This window comes from Eurosta solidaginis, chromosome 3 (genome assembly GCF_040869045.1).
Source record: "Eurosta solidaginis isolate ZX-2024a chromosome 3, ASM4086904v1, whole genome shotgun sequence".
Lineage (NCBI taxonomy): Eukaryota > Metazoa > Arthropoda > Insecta > Diptera > Tephritidae > Eurosta > Eurosta solidaginis.
Window position 1 is genome coordinate 68,060,053 of NC_090321.1, and position 23,374 is coordinate 68,083,426.

The 23,374-nt window shown below is 36.6% G+C and overlaps 1 protein-coding gene across 20 annotated transcripts in view; it reads right to left on the reverse strand.

Annotated features, from left to right (window-relative positions):
• Positions 1-23,374, reverse strand: part of Patronin (calmodulin-regulated spectrin-associated protein patronin) — a 108,015-nt gene that overhangs the window by 20,220 nt on the left and 64,421 nt on the right. For 10 of the 20 annotated variants that reach the window (XM_067772163.1, XM_067772162.1, XM_067772181.1 and 7 more), the window contains 5 exons: positions 18,568-18,804; positions 18,312-18,504; positions 12,431-12,508; positions 8,127-8,198; positions 4,602-4,700 (listed from right to left, as the gene is read on the reverse strand). In XM_067772163.1, coding sequence (XP_067628264.1) covers positions 4,602-4,700; positions 8,127-8,198; positions 12,431-12,508; positions 18,312-18,504; positions 18,568-18,804 — 679 coding nt within the window. The remainder of the gene's footprint in view (positions 1-4,601; positions 4,701-8,126; positions 8,199-12,430; positions 12,509-18,311; positions 18,505-18,567; positions 18,805-23,374) is intronic. The other 10 variants (XM_067772175.1, XM_067772169.1, XM_067772168.1 and 7 more) reach the window with 5 other exon arrangements.

Below are 23,374 nucleotides of genomic sequence, written 5' to 3' on the forward strand. Positions count from 1 at the left end.
ACGCTTATGAAAAATTCTTTGCTTTATTTTTTTGATTTGCAATAAACCCTGAAGTCTTAAAATCGATTTTGCTGCATATTCAAATAAAAAATTTCCAGAGACTGCATTTAACGGTTAACGAGGAGAAGCAGTTCGGTTTATCACGGATAAAAATCAACATCCAAGATCAAATGTTTTGTTGCTTTTTGAGTGAGATATGTTTATTTTTGATCTTTCTCGGTCTTAGAGAGTGGTTTTTATTTTCAAATGTTTTCTCACTACCACTGAGGTCATTTAGTGTGTTTTTTTGCGACCGAAATAAGTTGGTAAATCCTTCGCTGCTCTGTTAGAATTAACTAATGTAAACTACCTCAAAAACCATACTTCGTCCTATAGTAAATTATTGTGGTTATGCAGGGACTTTTTATAGGGCCACTTATAGATAATTTCGGTACTTTTCGGGGATAATTTTGGGATAATTTCGAGAATATTTTACTTCGGGATCATTTCGGAATATTTTTTTTCAAATAATTTCGGGATTATATTAGCGACACTCATTTATGAATACGGAAAATTATCGGGCTTTTATCATTAACGGATTGTTATCGGCATATTATTGGTTTGCTATTGACGACTTTTATCAAAGAATTGTCGATTAATTAGCGACGAGTTGTCGGGTTTTTATCGAAAAAGTTACCACTAAAAAATACTACCGAAAAAATAATTTTGTTAAAAAATATCGATTCTTAATCAAAAAAAATATCGATTTGTAATCGAAAGTTTCCGATGACAAATCGAAAATTTTCAATAGAAAATCGATAGTTTTTCGATTAGAAATCGATAATAGATTTGACTATAAAAGTCGATAACTAATCGAAAGTTTCCGATGACAAAACGATATTTTTCTGTCTACAAAACTATCTTGAAAATTTTGAAATCAAAATTCATCAGCATTATATCTGTGTTAAGTGAAGTTACTTAAAAATTTTCGAATTCGGACGAGTTTTTAATTATTACGTTCCCGCCACCACGTAGTAACTATTCTTTCCCCTTTTATTGCATTGCTATCGAGCTCTGAAGTATATTCCAAGTTTCAAGACAACAAATCCATGGGAAGTTACTCAAAAATCTATTGCAACATACACTACTTTTTTACTGAAATTTGACAAACATGAAACCGACTTAAGGAAGTAAAATCGAAACTACAAAAAAAAATTTTAATTGTTATTGCGAAATAAGTCCAAAAGTATTATGAATTTCTAAGTGTGACCAAGTCCTCAGTAAGAAAGAAATGCGCCTAAGTGTAGGCAACGTGATTTTTGCTTTTTTTTCATACAAAATAATTTTTAGTTCGTACTGTTTTTTCGAAGATTGCAGAGTTGTATTTAGAATTTAGATTCATACTGCAAAAATCAAGTAGCGTTTAGATTGAGACATTTCGGTTTTTTTTTATAAATGGGCGTGGTTACTATACCGATTTGGGTACGATTTCAATTACTTCAGTTTTAGAAATAACTACAAAAAAGTTGAATATTTTAAAGTTTAACTAAATATTTTCTAACGCAGAACAATTAAAATATTATAAACATACAATAACAAAGAAAACAAAATGAACTCGTTGCTTCTAACATTACCACAAGAAAATTTACTTTTGTATTAAGTTTTTTTAGAATATTTTTTGTTAAAAAATGGCATTCACGAATAAATAGCTCGAAGATTAGAGCATAATCAAAAACAAATTTACAAGGAAATATTTTATAAAGAAAACAGATTAGATAAATTCATATGTATGCTTATCGTAAAGTGGATCTTTAATACCAAACTTTTCTCAGTTTTTCAATTTCATACTTTTAATTTTTCAATTTTTTTTATAAGATTACGAAAATGTATATTAATAATGGAATTAAGAAAAGTGTTACTCAACTCAAATGTATACAGAATGTGCGCACACAATAAAATCATTTTTATATATGATATATGAATGTCATTAGCCACAACCAAAAAAGTAGATCAAATTAGAACAAAAATTTACAAAACACTATGTAATATAGCATCATATTTCTAACTAGGAGGCTGGTTTGTATGCTATTACGAATTGCCCCCTGTGAAAGAGCACTAGTTTTAATAAATCAACTTTCAAAAAGTGTATGTATGTATATTAGGGTGGAGGGGAAATTTGGTAAAATCTGTAGTATAAGAAGAAACAAATCTACATTCAGCTGTGAACACGAAAACAAGAGCAGAAATTAATAACAACTTTTATAAGCTATTTCTCTTTACGTTATTTTCTTGTCAATTATAAACATTTCAAAAATTTCAGAAGCATTTAACAACCTTCATATGAATTTGGAAACGTTTACCTAAAGTATGTACAAACTCCCCTGTGTAGGAATCAATCAATATTAATCAGGGAAATCAACGTAGACGTCTATTTATAACCTTACGAGAAAATTTAAAAAGCGTTGGAGTCTAAAATCTGGCACTCTGAGCTATAATTGACATTTTAGAGGCTTTCGATAACACGACACACCAGGCTATCGAACAATCTATGATTGGCAAAGATATAAGCCCAATGATTATTCGCTGGGTGCTATCCATGCTAAAGAAAAGAAAAATCAGTCGGAAGCTGGGAGGGACAACTGAATAAATCGTGGCCACTGGGAGATGCCCTCAATGGAGTGTACTATGTTCTCACATGTGGACCCTAGTCATAGATGACCTCTATCAATCACCGAAACCCAATGGGCTTGACACACTAGGATATGCAGAATAGTTATTATCTATATAAAAGGGATGCACGAGGAATCTATATCTAATTAACAATGCAACAAGCCATGCGCATCATAGAAAGTTGGTGTACAAACAAAGGACTATCCATGCAAAAACCATCCCTGGGTGGCACCAAAATCCGCTTTTCAAAATACCTGAGGGTTAGACTGTACAGAACCCCAACCTTGAATTCTCATCTAGATGCTACCTTGAACAAAGCAATATGAGCTTTCTTTGCCTGCACTCAACTCTATAGCAAAACATGGAGGCTATCTCCCAAAATGGTTTACGAGACGTTTAACACTGTTGTGAAGTCAATTGTCACCTGTGCTTCCTTAGTTTGGTGGCCGAAGACCACGCAAAGTACAGCAAGAGCAAAATTACGCAAACTGCATCGACTAGTTTGCATTGACATAACGGGTGCAATGAGAACGTACCCTACAGATGCACTTAGTGCTTTAGTGGCAATACCCCCCTCCAGAGCCCTTCTATAGACTCATAAAGGTACACACTATGGAAGCCATAATTAGCTGGGGACAAAGCAGTTCAGACAACACGAGCCAAACTCATTAATCTAAGGAGAGAGAACCTACGAACTCTTACTGGGTACTGTAAGCTACGATATCACTTTAGTAAGTTAAATCTAGCCGATACACAAATCTTTCGCTTTTGTGAGCTGGAGGATGAAATTCCGGTTCACATTATCTGCGGTTTCATCGCTCTGGCAGGGCAAATACTCTTCGATTTATGTTGCGCTATTCTTAATCCCTTGCAATAAAAAGCCTGAAGAACTACTTAAATACATTCAAAGCCTTCACATACAGTAATTGACTGAAAGGTCAAGTACAATAGATCTAAATAATGGAAGGCCTTAAAATAATAATATCTTAACGAAAATAAATAAACGAAGAAAATAATTAATAAAATTTGTTTATATGGATATCCCAAATTTAGATCATTTTTAGTTTGCAATTTTTATAAGCTATAAATTCCTCTTTAAAAGCAAAGGGTTATTTTTCCACCCTACCCTAATATACATAACTATTGTACACATGTATCTAAAAATTCTTTTTATTATATCACAAGATAAATGTTGTCAGCTACTTTTTTTTTAATATTAAGTATGTAGATATATGTGATCCGGTCTATGAAAAGGTGGCTTATGATTCAAAAAAGAAATTGCGAGAAACAGCTGTTAAAGATAAACAATGCATTTTTTCAGTTTCTTAGTAGTTTTTCTTTTGCATTATGAACAGTCATGCCCAAAAAGCAAAGCACAAACCAGTTTCTGACCGATATTTTGGCTCCATTGCCATCGAAAAATATGCTATCAAAAAATCTGAGGATGCTTCACCAGCCACCAAAGTGGCATCGAAGGAACCAAAGGCTTCATCGTCTTTCATTTGTGCTCTTCTTTCTCTACATTTTTAGTACACTTCTAAGCAAGTTAGGACTTTCTAGTTTTCACCACGTGAAAGGGCGTCTCGAAAACTATCGAGACCAGAAAAAAAGTGGAAACATTTTTTTTGAGTCAAAAGCCACCTTTTCATAGACCGGGTCACATATATTAAAAGCAACACAAAATGACGTTCGCACATATGTATGTAAGTGTCATTGACTCATTAAAGTACTTGAACAACAACGAGTGTAAAAAATAAGAACCCAAAACCAAAACAATAACCAAATCACCAACCACCAGAGAGGAGTAAGCAAATTTTGTCTTGTTGTACAAGTTGTTTTTAAGGCTACGCTATTTGATAAAAGCTGATTTATTTTAGCGTACACAAAAAAATTCAAAATTTTTGTTTCAATATTTTTTTTTTGTTGTTTTGTAAATGGTCTTCGTTGCTTACCACACAGATTCATAAGCGAATTCGACTTGCGACCACGGAAATTAAGGCTACTTCCTTTAGCTACAGATATACGTGAGCGGCCTCGATCGACGGTTGGTTCTGGAAAAAGGCCCATAATACAGGCGTTTGTTTTGGTTTATATGTACTTATAAAAATTTTTTTTTTTCATAAAAAGTATTAATCATATACGATATTGTGGCAAAATTTGGTAATAGAGCGAAATTTCTTAGAATTATAATAATATAGAAATTTGTTAAAATAAATATGCAGGCATATGAAAAAGAAAAATACAAAAAAACTTGACTGTGTTAAAATAACAACTTAAATGATTAAATCATTTTGTATAAACCTGAACCAATCCCCAACACCTTTTTTTTTGTTTTATATAAAATATTGTTGCTTAATACATAATATCGTACGTAATTATATAATATAGTTTAAATGATATAGAAAATAAATACATATATACAATTTGCCGACAAAGTTTTAGTCGTCATCTGCTAAAAGTCTAAATTCACCACAGTTACATGCATTTGCATTTGTGTTTTTGTATGTATGTGTTTATGTAGTGTAAAATAATTACATTATCTAGAACCCTCTGCATCGATTTTAGCGGGATTGTCTGAGGGCTTAAATGATTCCAAGCTCAGGATGAAAAGGTTTTATATATTCGAGCTAAAGTTTTTTGTTTACAAAAGTATTTTAAAAAACTAAATAATTTTAGATTTTTATTAAGTCGACGATTTTGCTGATTTCATTGGTCGAGTGGAATATAAAATTACTCGACTGCCAGTTCGAAATGCCCATCACAGATTATTTTTGAAAAAACACCCTATCTCGGTATACGGTTGATAAAAGCCCTATCCTAAAATTTCTTTATAAACTTCAACTGAATTATGATATAAGACGTTATTCAACAAAATTGCGACTTAGGACGTTTTTAAAAAAAAAAGTGATGAAGAGCGTTATTCAAATATAACTGAGATTGTACATTTTCGAAACGTCAGCCGAGAGAGGGTGATATTCCACTTAGCAGTCGATAAAATATAATAAAATTCTTGGCCGGAAACTATATCAAGGTTTTATGTTGACCTTTTTCTTTTATTGTGGTAAAAGAAAACGAAAAATTCGATTCAAAGCTACTTTGCCATAAATTGCCACACATCTAAATATGCTCTCTTAAAGTATGCAACACTTTCTCATACTTTTCCAATAGGAAATTGACTAGAAAGCGACATCTGTTAAACTATTTTTACAGATGTTCTTATGAGGGTCGTTATTTTCGGCGCGACAGAGCAGCATGACAATCAATCATGAATGCCGTTGTAGCCAGATTAAACCTAATTCTATTTTTGGGTAGCGAAAGTGAGTGGCGTCCTTTTTATTTTGTCAATCAAATAATAAAATCATTCTTTTCGGAGTATTTAAACATACTTTTTACCAAATTTGCTGCTACTTTTTGCTATAATTTATATTTATGGATGCCATGGTTGCCGTCAAGCTATGCCTTACTGGGGTTGTGGTCTATAGACACCGTGTTGAATCATGGTTGAACTATATGGTTGGCTCATCTCTACAGCAACAACACACCTTTGTTCAGATTGTCAAAATCTGTGTGTTGGTATTGGGCGAATGGAATGGAGAGAACACACACAACTTTGCAATTCTTGAGGTTGGAAAATAATCCGCTAAATTGGATGCATTTACTAAAAAAATTACTTAGTGATGTGAAACTATTTCTTAATAAAAAATTCAGCACCACGGCAGTAAATAATTGTTAATGTATTGGTTATATTTTGCGTTTGCCATCTCCTTTTGACAATCCCTATGCCAGTGAAATGAAAAATAAAATAGATCTGCTGATGAGTTGAGACAACCATATAATTGAGCCATAGTGTTCAATGTAATCAGCCCTATTACAACTTCCTTCAGAAATCATCTAATATACTTCAAAATTGTCAAATGTACTGCAGAAACCGTAAAATGTGCCTCAAAATAGTTAACTGTTCTTGAAAATCTTAATATGTATTCTAAAGACCACTTGCCAAAGGCAAATTTATCTTTTTAATGAAGAGTTAATTAAAAATAACTTGACAAAAATGTATTAGTTTAACCCCTCAGAGTTAAGCCGACAACTCCGATTTAAAATTATAACTTACAGTTCAGCAAGTGGGCCTAATAGCTCAAAATATATCATCAAATGTCCTTAAGAAGTCGTAAATTGATTTTTAGAACATTCAATGATATTTAAGAAATTAAAAGTAATTTCCGAACGTTAAATTGTATTTTAAAAACTCTTAAAATTACTTTAGAGACTATAGTACTTCGGAGGACGAAAATAACTTTACATATGTAAACACTGTTTTACTTAAGTCATACCAACTAGGGTAGGCCTAAATGCAACCTTGCCACGTTCAACCGCAGCTAATGGCCCACACAAAATGAATCTTTTCACATAGATGCGTTCAACGCAATCTTATGTATTCCAGTAACATCGCCACAATCACCCAAGTTGTTGTGTTTGTAAATATGAAGGAACTTCAGACTTGGCAATTGAAGTTTATTTCGCCTTAGCCATTCATATACAAAATTTTGCGAATCACTGTTACATACACTCTAACGATACAAGAAATATATTTTCTAACATATTTTGGGGCCTATTCATCCGTTAAATTGCAGTTTTTAACTGTGATAAACTTTAGAAAAGTTACCAACGAGTGTAAAAATAATTTCACTTGCAAAGTGTGCCAGCACCCTTAGCCAAAGCAAATGTCAAATGCTTCTTCTTATGCCTTGCTTGCAACAAAAGTTGCCAGTTGCCTACTTTTTCATCTCAGATGGCGCCAGTGTCTCTCAATCTACGGTTCTCCATAAAAATACGTGCAATCTACTTATAATGCATAAGAACGCATCCATATGAAAAACTGCTTATGTGACGTGGCTTTACCTTAATTCATATCCTATTCTATTCTATTCTATTCTATTCTATTCTATTCTATTCACGTTTCTCATCTAATAAATTAATACCGTTTGCCATCGAATTAGCTTTTAACTCTATTTACACATAAAAGGAAATAGGGATCTGGTCCAAATAGCGTAGCATAATTATGTTACCAGAAATATAATAAGAAACATTTTAAGAAAAAAATATTAGTAAAGTGTTCATTTTATTGTTTCTGAAATTCTTTTCTTGAACAACTTGCAGAACAACTACAACTTGCGGATTCTGAAGTACACCACAGTTTCAAGAGTCCACTTGAATTAATTCTAGGTTTCTGAAATATCATTGACTATCCGGAAATATATTTTACACTTTCTTGAATACATTAGATGTTTTCTAAAATGTACTCAGAACAATGGTTACTTTCCAACCTGAATTGGTTTCTTTTTGCCCCCAGACAATGACTCTGAATATATTGCAGTGTAAATAATACAAATATAGGCATATATGTATTTTGTTTTAAAAACAAAAACCAAAGAATGCAAAGTAAAAATATATATCTTAAATTAATACCCAACACCAACCTCTTGATGCTTTATATGATCCCCTGCGCCCAATCGGTGTTGAACTTGTGCTTGGGTATTCATCAGGTGATTCTGTTTAAAAAATACATATAAGTATATGCAGATGTTGATTAAAATTACAGAAATGAAATAGGGTTATATGTAAAGAATACGTAATTTTATATGTACACACATAAATTGATATTTATTACAATATTTTTATGTAACATCATATTTTTGTTAACGTCGTCATGCATAAAAACAAAAAAACATGTCTATTATACGACCTAAACTTTTGAAAGTAATGCGCCTAAAAATAGATCAACAACACATGTATGTGACCAGACTCAAAGTTTAAGTGATGCAGATAGATATGTACGTCTCAAAAATAATTAACGATCGAATATTGCAGCTTCAATAGAATTCTAGTTAAGAAGACGTTCGAAATAAGTCTTGAACAAAAGTGCTGGGAATTTTATGAAAATATTGCATACTTTTAGGCATGCCTATTATTACTGTGCAGTAAAACGATGTACCAGTCCCGTGTTGTACTGGTTGCAAATGAGCTATTCGCGAGACACTTTAAAGTATATGCTTTCCATATACTACGACGTGCATTCAAGCCTCTGGCATCTTTCGGTCCATAGAACAAGAGGAGATGAGTTCTAGTGGATTTGCACCTTCCAGAAATTTTACAAATACATGTTTGGTTCACTTTTTTTTGTTGATTTTTCGACAGGGTAGGTAATTGACGTATATTGGAACGCTTTTCCGCCATCCCTTGTCAAATTTGATTTGGAGCTGAACCAATTTCGGTGTTGTGCCATCTTCAGTGTGATTTTTCATTTTCAGAATGTAAAATCGTTCCAATATACATACTTTTGAACTTTTTTTTACATAACCGAGACCAAAACAGTAATGATTACGAAATAATTTGAAAAAGGAAATTTACAATACCAAATCCTTATTAGCCTTTGGCCTATTAGTGCTTACACATTTTTCGGTATTCCAACTGCGTAACTAATGGCCTCTATTGAGTATTACGCTTCTTGAAATTCAATTTTTAAGAGTTAGCTTGAGAGTTCGGAAAAGAGCTCATATGAATTAATTGTGGGGCTTAAACTTCAAGTTTGCTGAGATTCTTTACCTCCACAACTTTCTAGCTATTCTTATTCTTAGCGCATGAAAATGTTCTTAAGTAGTAAGGTTAAAAAGAAACTACCTCCATAAATCTGCCGTTGATCTACATATCTTTGAACGCGCTTTTTTTCTAACAGCGATAAGAATACCTTTACATCGAACAAAAGTTGTGGAACTATTTAAAAAAGAATACAATGCCTAACATAAGCTCAATTTAATGCAAACGTAACTTTGCTAATAATTCAATATTTGAAACTGTTATATGTATGATTACGACACAGAACAAACGCAAACTTATAGATAATTGAAACGAAATTTTAATTTAAACTGTTACACTGAGTACGTAACAAAATTAACTGTTATACTTGTCTAACCACCTGTGCACAAAATAATAGCAACGATAATTTTTAACAGATTATGTGTCATTTTTTATTGTTAACTTAAAAAAAACTTGAGTTAATTATGTAAACCAATTTTGACAAAAAATTCGAAATTTCAAGTTTATGAAAATTTCAAAATATATAACTCCTGTAAGAACGAAAACGTCGACCTGGTAACCCATGTCCAGAGGATGCTTAGAGTATGGAGGGAACACGTCTCTGTGTTCCTAAATGGTGAGCGCGATGAAACGCCCCCACCCGACTATGAAGAAGCAAGACTTAGGATAACCAGATTAAAAAACAACAAGGTTGCGGGCGCTAATGGATTACCTGCGGAGCTATTTAAACACGGCGGCCAGGAGTTCGTAAGACACATGTTTCATCTTTTTTTGCAACATATGGGCGAACGAGTGCTCGCGCGACGATTGGTAGCCAAGTGTTCTTTGCCCAGTCCACAATAAGGGGTATCCTGCAAACTGCGCCAACTATCGCGAAATCAGCCTTATAAGTATCGCACATAAGGTCCTGTGAAGCGAGAGGCTTAACTGTATTTATAGAGATTTAAACCCATCGTGAATCGGCTGATTGGACCTTATTAGTGTGGCTACACACTATGCGCCAAGTAGTGGAAAAAGAGCCAGTAATTACTGGCGTATCATCATGGGCCTGAACACCCACGCCGTAAGTTTTGCGCGCTCTATACTGGAAAAAAAAGAATCTGGGTTTGATGGTAAATGAGATTAAAACGAAGTATATGCTTTCACCAAGCAAAGAGTCAGCGCGATTGCCGCTTTGCAACCACGGCACTATTGAAAGCGATAATTTCGAAATAGTAAAATACTTCGTTTATTTGGGAACCAGCATTAACACACACACCAACATCAGGTTTGAAAGTCAGCGAAGAATCACTTTTGCTACTAAATGTTCCCTCGGCAAAGGAAAATTATCTTCTACAAGTCACTTATCGCACCAGTCCTGCTATATAGTGCTGAAGCATGGACCATGACAACATCATATGAGGATGCTGTGGGAGTATTCGAGAGAAAAGAGTACCGGAAGATTAAGTGATGAGCTATACGAGCTTTATGCGGTCCAGCGAATAAAAACACCGCGGCTATGCTGGCTAGGTCATGTTATGCGAATTGAAGATGATGATCCGCCGGCTAAAAAAATATTCTTATCGGATTTCGCCTATGGAAGCAGAGGAAGGGGTGGCCCCCACTCCGTTGGAAAGATCAAATGGAAAACGAGTCAAATTCTCTTGGTGTGATCAATTGGCGCCCGTTATCCCAACGAAGAAGCCTCTGACGCGCCTTCTTGGATCGTTTAAACGGTTAAGCGCTAATTAAGTAAGTAGCATTTTGAAATTTTCATGAAGGTTTTCAAAACTGCATCGACTTTCGAAACCTTGTTTAAAAAATAGGTATGATTTTCGTTGTGAAATTCAGTTGAATTTTTTTTACACAATTAACAAAAATAAAGAAAACAATAAACAACTATTAACAACTCTTACTGCTATTTAAGTGCCCACAGGTGTAATCAAGGAATAATTTAAATTAAACTGAAAACCTACCGAATCCAATATATTTCAAATTGTACTGGTATATTTTCGTAACTATAAACAAGAGAGTTAATCAAATCTTTACATTTCAAAGTGTTTTACTGTTACATTGAAACTACAAAAGTTCGAAGAAAGTTTATGTTATAATTGGATTGGTAGATACCAAAGTTAAAAAAAAAAAAATAGAATATAAAACGAAATACAAATATTTAAGAATTTGCCAGCGGATAAAAAAAAATTATTTATAATATTAAAGAAATATGCCAAGCAAGGCCTGAAAGCAGGACCACTTTGCATAGTAAATTTGCTTGCGTTGCTTCGTGGCAAATTAGTCATAATTTTAAGTAAGTAGATGACATAACATTCCCTTTGTTAAATTTAAATGACAGAAATATAATATGCATGGCTTTACCGGTGAAATCTTAAATGTATCATGAGCCTTACTCTTCATATTGTGCAGGCATACAAAAAGTGAGCGCATAACAATGCGAAATATTATATATACATACATATGTATGTATGCTAGGGCGGGTCGATTTAAAAATCGCTCATTGCTCTGTGAAAATCGTATTCTAGGGATCAAAATAAGAAACTTTGCCGAAGGAACCATACCTCTAAAACGAATTCTGATGTCCCCCCCCCCCCCCCCCCCCCCCCCCCCCTTTGGGTGGAACTTTTGGGTAGTGGCAATTTCAATTCTACCTGCTGTGTCTTGTGGTGGCTTAAAAAAACAACACAAGCAATTTTACGATCTGCAATTGTGTCACAGTGATACCTTCATTTTTTAAAACGGTTGAATAAAAAACCCACACAACTATGTTTACGACATGCAAATGCATCACAGTGATGCCTTGGTTTTAAAAGGGGGTTGTAAAAACGCTAATTTCTAATAATTTTTTAAAATTTCTTTTCTATTACTAAGTTAAATTCATTTTTGCATTTACATATGTTCTGACTAAATAAATTTCTAAAGAGAAAAATAAACTCCAAAAAGAAAAAACATAGGCATTTCAAAGTGGGATTTTTCAAAATTTGCCCCTACGACCCAAAGGGGGGGGGGGGGCATCAGAATTCGTTTTAGAGGTATGGTTCCTTCGGCAAAGTTTTTTATTTTGATCCCTACAATATGATTTTCACATAGCAATGGGTGATTTTTTTGCCTCCCCACAAATCGACCCGGCCTAATGTATGCATATCGAATTTTTTTCTTAGCATTTATTTTGAGAATTTATTAGATTATTTACCTTTCACAGTTAGAGAGTCGTGCGAGCCTCTATAAAAATCTCGTCTCAGAGTGTTGGAATTGCTCAACGTACCATAGGCTACAAAATGTTTTTGCAGCGAACGAATGAAAGCCAATTTCGGCATTATTAATACACAACGAAACGAAACAAAAAAGTTAACATTAAAGTAATAAACAAATAAGAAAGTGAAAAAACATATATTTTTAAACAGAAATAAATACAAGTTTAAGGTACGTTGCTTGCATGCCTCGCATTCTGCTCATGGACACCACTTATAAAATTAAAACAAAAAATCCATATCCAAAAAAAACAACAACACATAGTTAAAAAATAAGCACAAATAAATTTACACAATTATAGGAATTGGAAATATAAAAATATAGACATTACCTATGCGCTTTATCAAAAAAAAAAGAGGAAGCTGGACGGTATTTGACGAGAAGAGTCGAGTCATAAGCAAAAGAATGATTTTTGCGTTTTTCGAAGTTAGACTTCGAAAAATATCAATGGCTTTCAAAGTTCGGAATTGGGCTCTCCAACATATATTTTTATATATTATTCATTTAAAAAACCTAATGAAATAATAGTAAGGGTATAGTCTGGCTTTTTTTCTCATTTGAATGGCATACATTTTTGTTCTTTCAACAGATACAAAAAATTTCAGAAATAAATTAAGTTTGAATTTTTTGAAGATCAGACTTTCGAACCAGTATAATACAGAGAAAAAACTTATATCATTGAAAAGCGAAAAAAGGCGAATCCCGCCCATATTACATACTTTTTTTGTATTACATTCCTTTACAAAAAAAATTTTGAAAGTATAAATTTCAACCTTTGAAACTTCGACCTATGTTTGGGAGGTTAACTTCGAAAATCGGTGAAATCACATTTTTGCTCACTTCACAGTATCTTAAAATAGGTAGGCTAATATCCAAAAAAAAAAATTTACTTTGTCGTAGTGCAATGAATAACAGTTTAATACAGGTCGCGCAACACAAAAATTAACATTCCAAAACCTTACAACGCATCCCAACTTGAAGGTACGTGTAAATGTGCTTTCTATTGTGTTTTAAAGGGAATAAATTTCCAAGTTTTCAATGAGGTGTTTCCAAGAAATAACAGAAAGTCGATTTTGATGAAAAGAGTAAAATATCGTAGTCCTCGGTCTGAAAATCCAAGTTCGGCTCGGACCAAAGATTTTAAATAGTGTACAATTTTTCTAAAAATTAATGCCCATTTTACAAAAATTATTATTATTCTTTCTATGTTCAGTAAATGATAACAAAATCTTACAGTACATTGCGTTTTGAAGATCTTATTGAGTTCTCGGCATTGCAAAGTCAAGAGCTAGCTCTTGGTGAATATTATTAACTACAGCTCTAGTAATAGGGGCAAAATAATGATAGCTAGATCTAACAGAAACTGAATGAAACTGGAAAAGAAAACGAAAGATTTCATTTGGGACATTAAAGCGTATTCGCTCTAGCAAAACTGCACATTCAATTAAACCATTTATAATGTCATAGATGAACATAAGATACTGAATTGTACTCTACTAGCGAGAGATTTAAAATTTATGAGCAAACATCGGGCATTATAGGATGGAAAATGTTCAGTTAAGTGAAACGGTAGAAGAGCAAAACAAGGGAAACTACGTTGCACACGCTCCAGCCTACCAGAATGGGAAGTATAAAAAGGGTTCCAGATAATGAAAGCGTATTCCATCTTCGACGAGCTGCTGGAGTACCCAGTATCAGTGCTGTGCGAGATGCAGGAAACCGCTCTCAAGCAGAAGACCGTGTCCAAGGACATAAAAAACGGTATGGCTTTTCTCGAAGAAGCGCTAAGCTGCATGGGATCGTTAAGGGCCCAAAAGGTAGATGAGAGCAGAAAATCGGGCCGAAAAAACACGAGGGCACGAACGAGCTCAGATTACCATTCAGATGACTTGGAAGCCAAAAAAAAAAAACGATATGAAAGAACAAATACGCTTTCACAAGGTGAGTCCTGGTCCAATGTAGCGCGCCGGAGGCTGAAACAGCGGGCCCAGCCAGCCAAGCAGGCAACCCCCGTCCAAGCTCCTAAAGCTCAAAAACGGGCGAGAAAGAGGAGACAAGCAGCAATTTTTGTGGTAAAACCTGTGGAAGGCAAAAGTTATGCCCAGGTACTAGGGGCCATACGCGGCCAGCTCCGTCCTAATGACACAGGTACGGTGGTATGGTCGGAACCAAAAACCAAATCTGATAACGTACTGATTGAAACGGCGCGCTGCAGTGACCAGACGGCCTTCAGAGTAGCTATAGGTAGTGCAGTAGGAGAGGTCGGTGAAGCACAACAGCTTTCCAAGCGGATGAAGTTGGAAGTACTTGGCGTGGACTGTCTCACAACTGAAACAGAAATCCAAGACGCAATAAGAAGGGAGGTCGGAGAAGAAGAAATTACTAGACCCCTCCGTGTCTCTGTGTTCGCAGCAAACCAAAGAGAACGGAAAATGGCGGTCAACGAAGTGGACGAGAATATTGGCAACGTCCTACTCAAAAAAGGTAAAATTCCTATCGGATGGATAGAGTGCCGAATCAGACAGCGAGCAGAAGTGCAACGCTGCTTTAGGTGTCTCGGCTACGGACACCGGAAGGCTGAATGCAAGGGTTCAGACAGGAGTAACGCCTGCTGGAAGTGTGGGCAAAGCGGCCACAAAGCTTCGGCCTGTACCGCAGCTGCAAAATGTTACCTGTGTAATACACAGAAGCTCGATCATGTCCCTGGAATTTGGAGCATGCAGCATTTTCAGAGCGGCACTCGCTGTTGCAAAGGCCAAAATCTCAATTCAATAGTGATTAGTTTTATCCAAGGCAACCTAAACCGGAGCAGACTTGCTGATGAGCTACTACAACAGTTGATCTTAGACCATAAAGCTAACTGCGTTATCATCAGCGAACCTTATAGAGCCCGAAATGATTGGCACATAGACAACACCGGCACCGCCGCAATCTGGATGGCAGATGCAAATGCCAATATTGTGAATCGTGTTGCCGGACAAGGCTACGTCCACCTAACTACGAATAATACCACAATAGTAAGCTGCTAATTGTCCACGAATCATCTCATTCAAACGTTCAGGGACAAGCTTGAACTTATTGAAGACGACTTGAGGGACTTAACTAGTAACTTGGTTGTGGCGGGAGACTCTAACGCAAGAGCCGTCGAATGGGGAATGCCGCAGACTAACACCCGTGGAAGGTTAGTCCTTGAGATGGCAGCCAGGCTCGGTTTGAACGTGCTTAACACTGGTACGACCCCTATATACCGACGGCCAGGCTTTGGATACTCGATCCCCGATGTAACACTAGTGTCAGAAAGCCTGCTGCTGACCGCTGCTGGATGGAGATTCATAGAGGATCTGACTGGCAGCGATCACAACTATATCACTTTCCACCTAAACGATCCCGGTCAGAGGCAGATTCCGAAAGGAAGGCTAAGTTCGGGTGTAACCGAACATTACATACTCATCTGAGAGCTTCGGAGACAAAATAAGGGAAAATCACCATGTAGGAAAATGAACCTAGGGTAACCCTGGAGTGTGTTTGTACGATATGAGTATCAAATGAAAGGTGGTAATGAGTACTTTAAAAGGGAGCGGGCGTTACTTCTATAGGTGGACGCCTTTTCGAGATATCGCCATAAAGGTGGACCAGGGGTGACTCTAGAATGTTTGTACGATACGGGTATCAAATTAAAGGTATTAATGAGGGTTTTAAAAGGAAGTGGCTTAGTTGAATATGTGAAGGCCTTTTCGAGATATCAACCAAAATGAGGACCAGGGTGACCCAGAACATCATCTGTCTGGTACCGCTAATTTATGTACACGAACAGCATTCCTGCCATGATTCCAAGGGCTTTTGATATCGCCCTGCAGAACTTTTTCATTTTTTTCTAATTAATATGGTAGGTGTCACACCCATTTTACAAAGTTTTATCTAAAGTTATATTTTGCGTCAAAAAACCAATCCAATCACCATGTTTCATTCCTTTTTTCGTATTTGGTATAGAATTATGGCATTTTTCGAAATTTTCGATATCGAAAAAGTGGGCGTGGTCATAGCAGGATTTCGCCCATTTTTAATACCAAGATAAAGTGAGTTCAGATAAGTACGTGAACTAAGTTTAGTAAAGATATATCGATTTTTGCTCAAGTTATCGTGTTAACGGCCGAGCGGAAGGACAGAAGGTCGACTGTGTATAAAAACTGGGCGTGTTTTCAACCGATTTCGCCCATTTTCACAGCGAACAGTTGTCGCCATAGAAGCTAATCTCTTACCAAATCTCACAAGCATTGGTAAATTTTTGTTCGACTTATGGCATTAAAAGTATTCTAGACAAATTAAATGAAAAAGGGCCCATTTTGAAATTTTCTCTTATTTTTGTATTTTGTTGCACCATATCATTACTGAGTTGATATTAAATTTTTTGTTAAAATTTGACTTAAAATTTTTTTTTTTTTAATTGGGCGTGTTCGTCATCCGATTTTGCTAATTTTTATTTAGCACACATATAGTAATAGCAGTAACGTTCCTGCCAAATTTCATCATGATATCTTCAACGACTGCCAAATTACAGCTTGCAAAACCTTTAAATTACCTTCTTTTAAAAGTGGGCGGTGCCACGCCCATTGGCCAAAATTTTACTAATTTTCTATTCTGCGGCATAAGGTCAACCCACCTACCAAGTTTCGTCGCGTCTTTGGTAATGAATTATCGCACTTTTTCGGTTTTTCGAAATTTTCGATATCGAAAAAGTAGGCGTGGTTGTAGTCCGATTTCGTTCATTTTAAATAGCGATCTGAGATGAGCGCCCAGGAACCTACATACCAAATTTCATCAAGGTACCTCAAAATTTACTCAAGTTATCGTGTTTACGGACGGACGGACATGGCTAAATGAATTTGTTTTTTCGCCCAGTTCATTTTGATATATAGAAGTCTATATCTATCTCGATTAGTTTATGCCGCTACGGGGTACCGTTATGCGAACAAAATTAATATACTTTGTGAGCTCAGCTGAGTATAAAGGAGAGGGCCAAGCATGCTGCCTTCAGGCACTCCGGAAGTGGCGAGAAATAAATAAGATTTTGTACTTCCTATTTCTACAAACGATCTTCAACCATGAAAGAAAAAGTGAATGGAATCCGAAATCTTCAAGTTTGTGTAGCGGGAGACTGTATGAAAAGCTTTCGAGAAATCGGAGAAGATTCCGCTCATCTCTTCTTCCTCTTAGTTTTTCTTTTATTCTACCTTCTCTGAATATTCGTCATCCTCTTTCCATTCCTCTTACTATTTCCTTTCGTACTCCTATAATTATACTATTGTCTCTTCACTATTTCTTCGTATTCATATTTTTAATTCTATTACTATTGATGTTCTTTACCATATTCATTATGGTATGGACAAAAAGAGCATATGATGCCGATATTTGTAGCCTTTTCCATTACGAACTGTACAATTCACCCTTGTATGAATAATGTCACGTTCCTTCGTTCGATTCAATTCATCAAAATCGACTTCTTGGTAAACCAAAAAGTGTTTCAAAATGTGCAAAATAATAAAATTGCGTTCGTGAATGTAAGTAATGTGTTTACTTGTGTGCAAATGTAATAATTGTAAAGCTGCATATTTATATGTACAATTTTAAGTTAAATAAAAAAAAGGAACTGCAAAAAGCAAGAAGAATGTAAGGCATGTAAGATATATTTGTAGTAGTTTTGAAATTGTATCGGGCAGCTATACACTAATACATTTACAAAACATAGCAAGCAAGAGTTTACAAGTAAAAGGAGAGGTCCAAATCATAGCTTGATGTATTAAAAGGCATTTAATTAGTCTCACCTGTCAAATTGGTACTAGAACCCTTTTTACTACGACTAGAAATACTCGATGCCTCGCTCAAGTCCACCGAACCATCATCGACATGTATGGTTTTGGGACGTGGTCGAGTAATGCGCGTCTGTCGCAGACGCGGCGTTGATGAATTATGTTGTGTTGTTTGTTTCATCGTTATTTCGCGATCAAGCGTTTTACCCTGTAAGACATAGACGACAGCACATATTAGATAGGCCTATATAAGAAATAAAAATCGGAATACCTCTCTTTCGGCTTCTTCAATAGCCTTCTTTAGACGATGTTGCTCTAATATCGCCGCTCTTCGCGCCATTTGTTCTTCTTTTTTACGCGCTTTTTCCTCCTCTTTTTCGCGCTCCTGTTCGCGCTTACGCGCTGCTTCAATTTCTTTTCGCGCCTTCGCTTCTTCTTGTTGCTGGCGTCGTTGCAATGATTGCAGCATAATTTTCTCTTTACGACGCTCCATTTCATCGATAGAGTCCTGTAGTGAAAAGGTTCAGTAAATTAAATAAGATCCACACGGTGGTGAATTTCGCATATGATGCGAATTGAAATCAAGAATAATTTTGAAAAAAAAAAAAAAACAGTTCAATTTCTAATTTTTAAACATTTATATTTCAACATTCATGACTCTTTATCAGTCAAAAATTGAATTTCCACATATGTTTTCATCTGCCTGGTACCTGTTGTATGAAATGTTTTTTTTTTTTTTTTTGAAAATGGAAACTTATATCGAAGTATTATATCTTATCCAAACAAACTTCTTGCAATAATATGAAGTCTACGTGAAGTCCTTTCGGGCAGGCCATTTCAACCTAGCCAATCCTTCATGTATGAGACATAAATGTATATTTTAATTAAACGTCCAGGAATAGTTGGAAAAAGTACAAATTTAACAACTATAGTGTATCAACTGTGAATGTTCTACTCTTTCAATATAAAGCATACGCCTGAAAAAGATGTTTCATTAGCTGTATTTCTTTGCTAGCTATTACAATTAAAACACTAGCTAGCTTACCGAATTGCATGGAAAGCAACAATAAAAAGTTATCGAGTTGAGTTGGCTAAGCGGTTTCAGTTTAAACCGCTTAGGTAATTGTCGACCTGATTGATGGTGTTGTATAGTGATGCATATTCAAAAACAGGGCACTATTGTGAACGAGCGAATGAAATGAACATACGAATGTGCAGATAAACAAAAATAACAAAATAACAGCGTGGCGGTAGGGTGACATACATACAATCAAACACACGCATTTCATGTATTTTGTTTTTGTAATTCGCTGGTTGAGTGTCAAAAACATACTGCGCTAGAAGTAGAAATGTCATAGCAGCTAAAAAAAGTAACATTTAGCTGATAAACTTCCACCATCTGTATGGGTTTGCCATAATGAAACGGTTTAGCTAGTTGAAGCGTTTTTTTCAAGCTCGCTTGGAAAAAAACAACTATTATTACTTTACTGCGAGTTTTCGAACTACTTATGTACATCATTGCTATGCTGATCGAACAACTTGCTTCGAAATGAGCCGTATTATTTCAAAAGCCAAAATTATTTTGGAATAAATAAGTTTGAACGAAAAGTTTCTTACGTTCGAAAAAATATTTTAATTTCGAATTTTCGAAATTCAAAAATTTATACGTCGGAATGAATAAAATTGAAATTAGACTTAACAGAGAAAGTACATTCAATTAAGAAACTATGTCAAATGATGAAAAGATCACTTTTTTCTAGGTAGCCGGTTCGAAAACTCGTGCGCTCTTCAAGGGTTCTATTCTGTAACTCGATTCGAAAGAAATTTCCTTCGGATTTGAAAAAACCTATATGTGATTTGACGGTTTTCGAATCGCATTTTCAAAGACACAATAAGGAACCTCATCAAACAACTTTAAAATAAACAATATGTTCTCAAAAGTTCAAATAATTTTGGAAAAAACTGGTTTGGAAGAAAGGTTGCTCATGTTCGAAAAAAAATGTTCGTTTTGAACTTTCGAAATTAAAAAATTACAATGGAAATTTGTAAGTTGGAAGGAATAAAGCCTTCATATTAATCAGCCAAGGCAAAGGTGACTCCAAGTTCCTCATGGATAAGGGCGGGATGGCCTAGAATATTGAATAGTTCCCGAAATGGTCGGGCTAGTTGTTGTTGTCGTTGTTGTAGCGATTAGTTACTCCCCGAAGGCTTTGGGGAGTGTTATCGATGTGATGGTCCTTTGTCGGATACAGATCCGATACGCTCCGGTAACACAGCACCATTAACGTGCTGGCCCGACCATCTCGGGAACGATTTATATGGCCACATTAAACCTTCAGGCCATCCCTCCCTCCCCACCCCCAAGTTCCATGAGGAGCTTGGGGTCGCCAGAGCCTCGTCTGTTAGTGAAACGGGATTCGCCGCTCGAAAGTGAGGTTGACAATTGGGTTGGAGAAGCTATATATTGCGCTACACAACCCCTTGAATCCCTTGAATTGGTCGGGCTAGTATCTTAATGTTGCACATTGCCGAAAAGTAGCCGATATATTTTGGCAAAGGCTATCGGAAAGAGATGGGGACTCTCGCCAGGAGTTGTACACTGGCTTTATGAGATGGTGGTCAAACCGATTATACTCTATGGGGTGCTGGTCTGGTGGAAAACACTGGACACGGCGAGCACCTACAAAATGTTAGTGTCATTGCAACGGACTGCGCTGATCGGTAGCAGTGACGCCCTCAGAACAACACCTACCTTGGCACTAAATGTCATGCTGAACATACATCCAGTGGATATTGCGGGAAAGGCTGCCGCGGCCCGGTCATTGGTCAGGGTTCGTGATATGCGCTATGGGCTTTCTGACTTCGGACACTCTAGCCTTCTTACTATGTTCGACTTTATCCCGGACAGGACGGACTATTGTATGCCGATAACTGCTCCCTATACAACCTTCACACCAGTCATATCGAGAGAGGATTGGGGAAGAGAAATTATCTGGGGCATGGGACCGGTTAACTTGTTCACGGATGGGCTGAAGTTGAACGGAAAGGTTGGTGGATGGCTGATCACTGCAGTGTATTCCAAGCGGAAGTTTCTGCGATTAGGGTGGCGGTGGATAAAATGCTATCCAGTGTTACTACGGTTAGGGAATTCAACATCTATTCTGATAGCCAAGCGGCTATCAAGGCCTTGAGTTCAACTACAGTGAGATCGAGGCTGGTCTGGGAGTGCTTGACCCCGCTTGAGATTGCATCGAACTATTTTATAATAGATTATCTGGGTCGCGGGCCGTAGTGACATCCCGGGCAACTGTCAAGCGGATCTCTTAGCCCGCGTCGGTACAACTGAACCGGATGAAGATAGCAGTAAAGCATAATACACTTCCACCTTGCGCACTTGTGTGTATTGAGCTTAGTATGCAATTGAAAATATTTGGATTTTTCAAATGCATAGTAGGCGAGGTGAAAAAATAGTTTGTTTGAGTTTTGGAATTTGAATTTGATGTGATCGAACGGAAATAATCGTGTTCATCTGATATTCAAATTAATTAACAAATTTTAAAAACATATTTTAATTATTAAATAAAATATTAATATAAATATTTACTAAATATACGTGTATGTGTGTGTTATTCAATTAAAGCGTATGTGTGTGTATTGGTGCATAAATGCACGTAAGAAGACATTCCTTTTATGGAGTCTTTATATGGCGACCGTGGGCCGGAGCCCTACAATAAGAAAAGTTATGAAGTTTGAAGAATTGCATTGAAAATGAATTAATGCAAATTATATGTGTATATGTGTTGTGACGTAATAAAAAAAGACAGAAAAAAACAAGTAAGGAAGGTTAAGTTCGGGTGTAACCGAACATTACATACTCAGTTGTTGTTGTTGTTGTAGCAATGCTCGCCCCACCTAATAGCCGCGACCGATCACAAATTGTCATCAATATCCTCTAACGGGAGTCCAAGGAAACTTGCCGTTTCAACAGGGGTGGACCATAAGGAAAGGGGTGTTAGAGGCGTTGGTTCCACATTACAATTAAAGAGATGGTTGGTGTCATGTGGGGACACATTGCAAGCAGGGCATACATTTTGTATGTCGGGGTTGATTCTGGATAGGTAAGAGTTTAACCTGTTACAGTATCCAGAACGAAGTTGAGCAAGAGTGACACGCGTTTCCCTGGGGAGTATGCGTTCCTCTTCTGCGAGTTCTGGATATTTTTCTTCAAGTACTGGATTCACCGGGCAATTCCCGACATAAAGGTCCGACGCCTGTCTATGGAGTTCACCAAGGACCTGCTTGTGTTTTTCCGCTTCATACGGCTGGGTTCTCAGGTGCCGTATTTCCTCAAAATGCTTACGGAGATGACTCCTTAGGCCCCTAGGCGGTGCTGGTTCGTCAATCAGATGTCTGTTGGGATGCCCAGGTTTCTGGGTATTCAACAGAAACTGTTTGGTCAGCATCTCATTTCTCTCCCTGATGGGGAGTATTCTCGCCTCGATATGCAGATGGTGTTCTGGGGACATAAGAAGACAGCCCGTGGCGATTCTGAGAGCAGTATTTTGGCAGGCCTGTAGTTTCTTCCAGTGGGTGGTTTTTAGGCTTGGCGACCATATGGGTGACGCGTAGCATGTAATCGGCTGGCTAATTGCTTTGTATGTGGCCAAGAGCGTTTCTTTATCTTTTCCCCAGGTACTGCCAGCAAGGGATTTGAGGATTTTATTACGGCTCTGAATTCTTGGAACAATTGCGGTTGCGTGCGCACCAAAATGTAGATCCTGATCAAACGTCACACCCAAGATTTTGGGGTGTAGGACAGTCGGTAGCGTAGTGCCATCGACGTGGATGTTCAATATGGTCGACATTTGGGGCGTCCATGTTGTAAATAAGGTCGCGGAAGATTTAGTCGGTGACAATGCCAGGTTTCGCGAGGCGAAAAAACTGGAGAGATCAGGGAGATAGCCGTTTATTTTATTGCATAGCTCATCGATCTTTGGGCCTGGGCCTGTGGCCATTATTGTGCAGTCATCGGCGTAGGAAACGATTGTGACTCCTTCCGGTGGTGAAGGTAGCTTAGA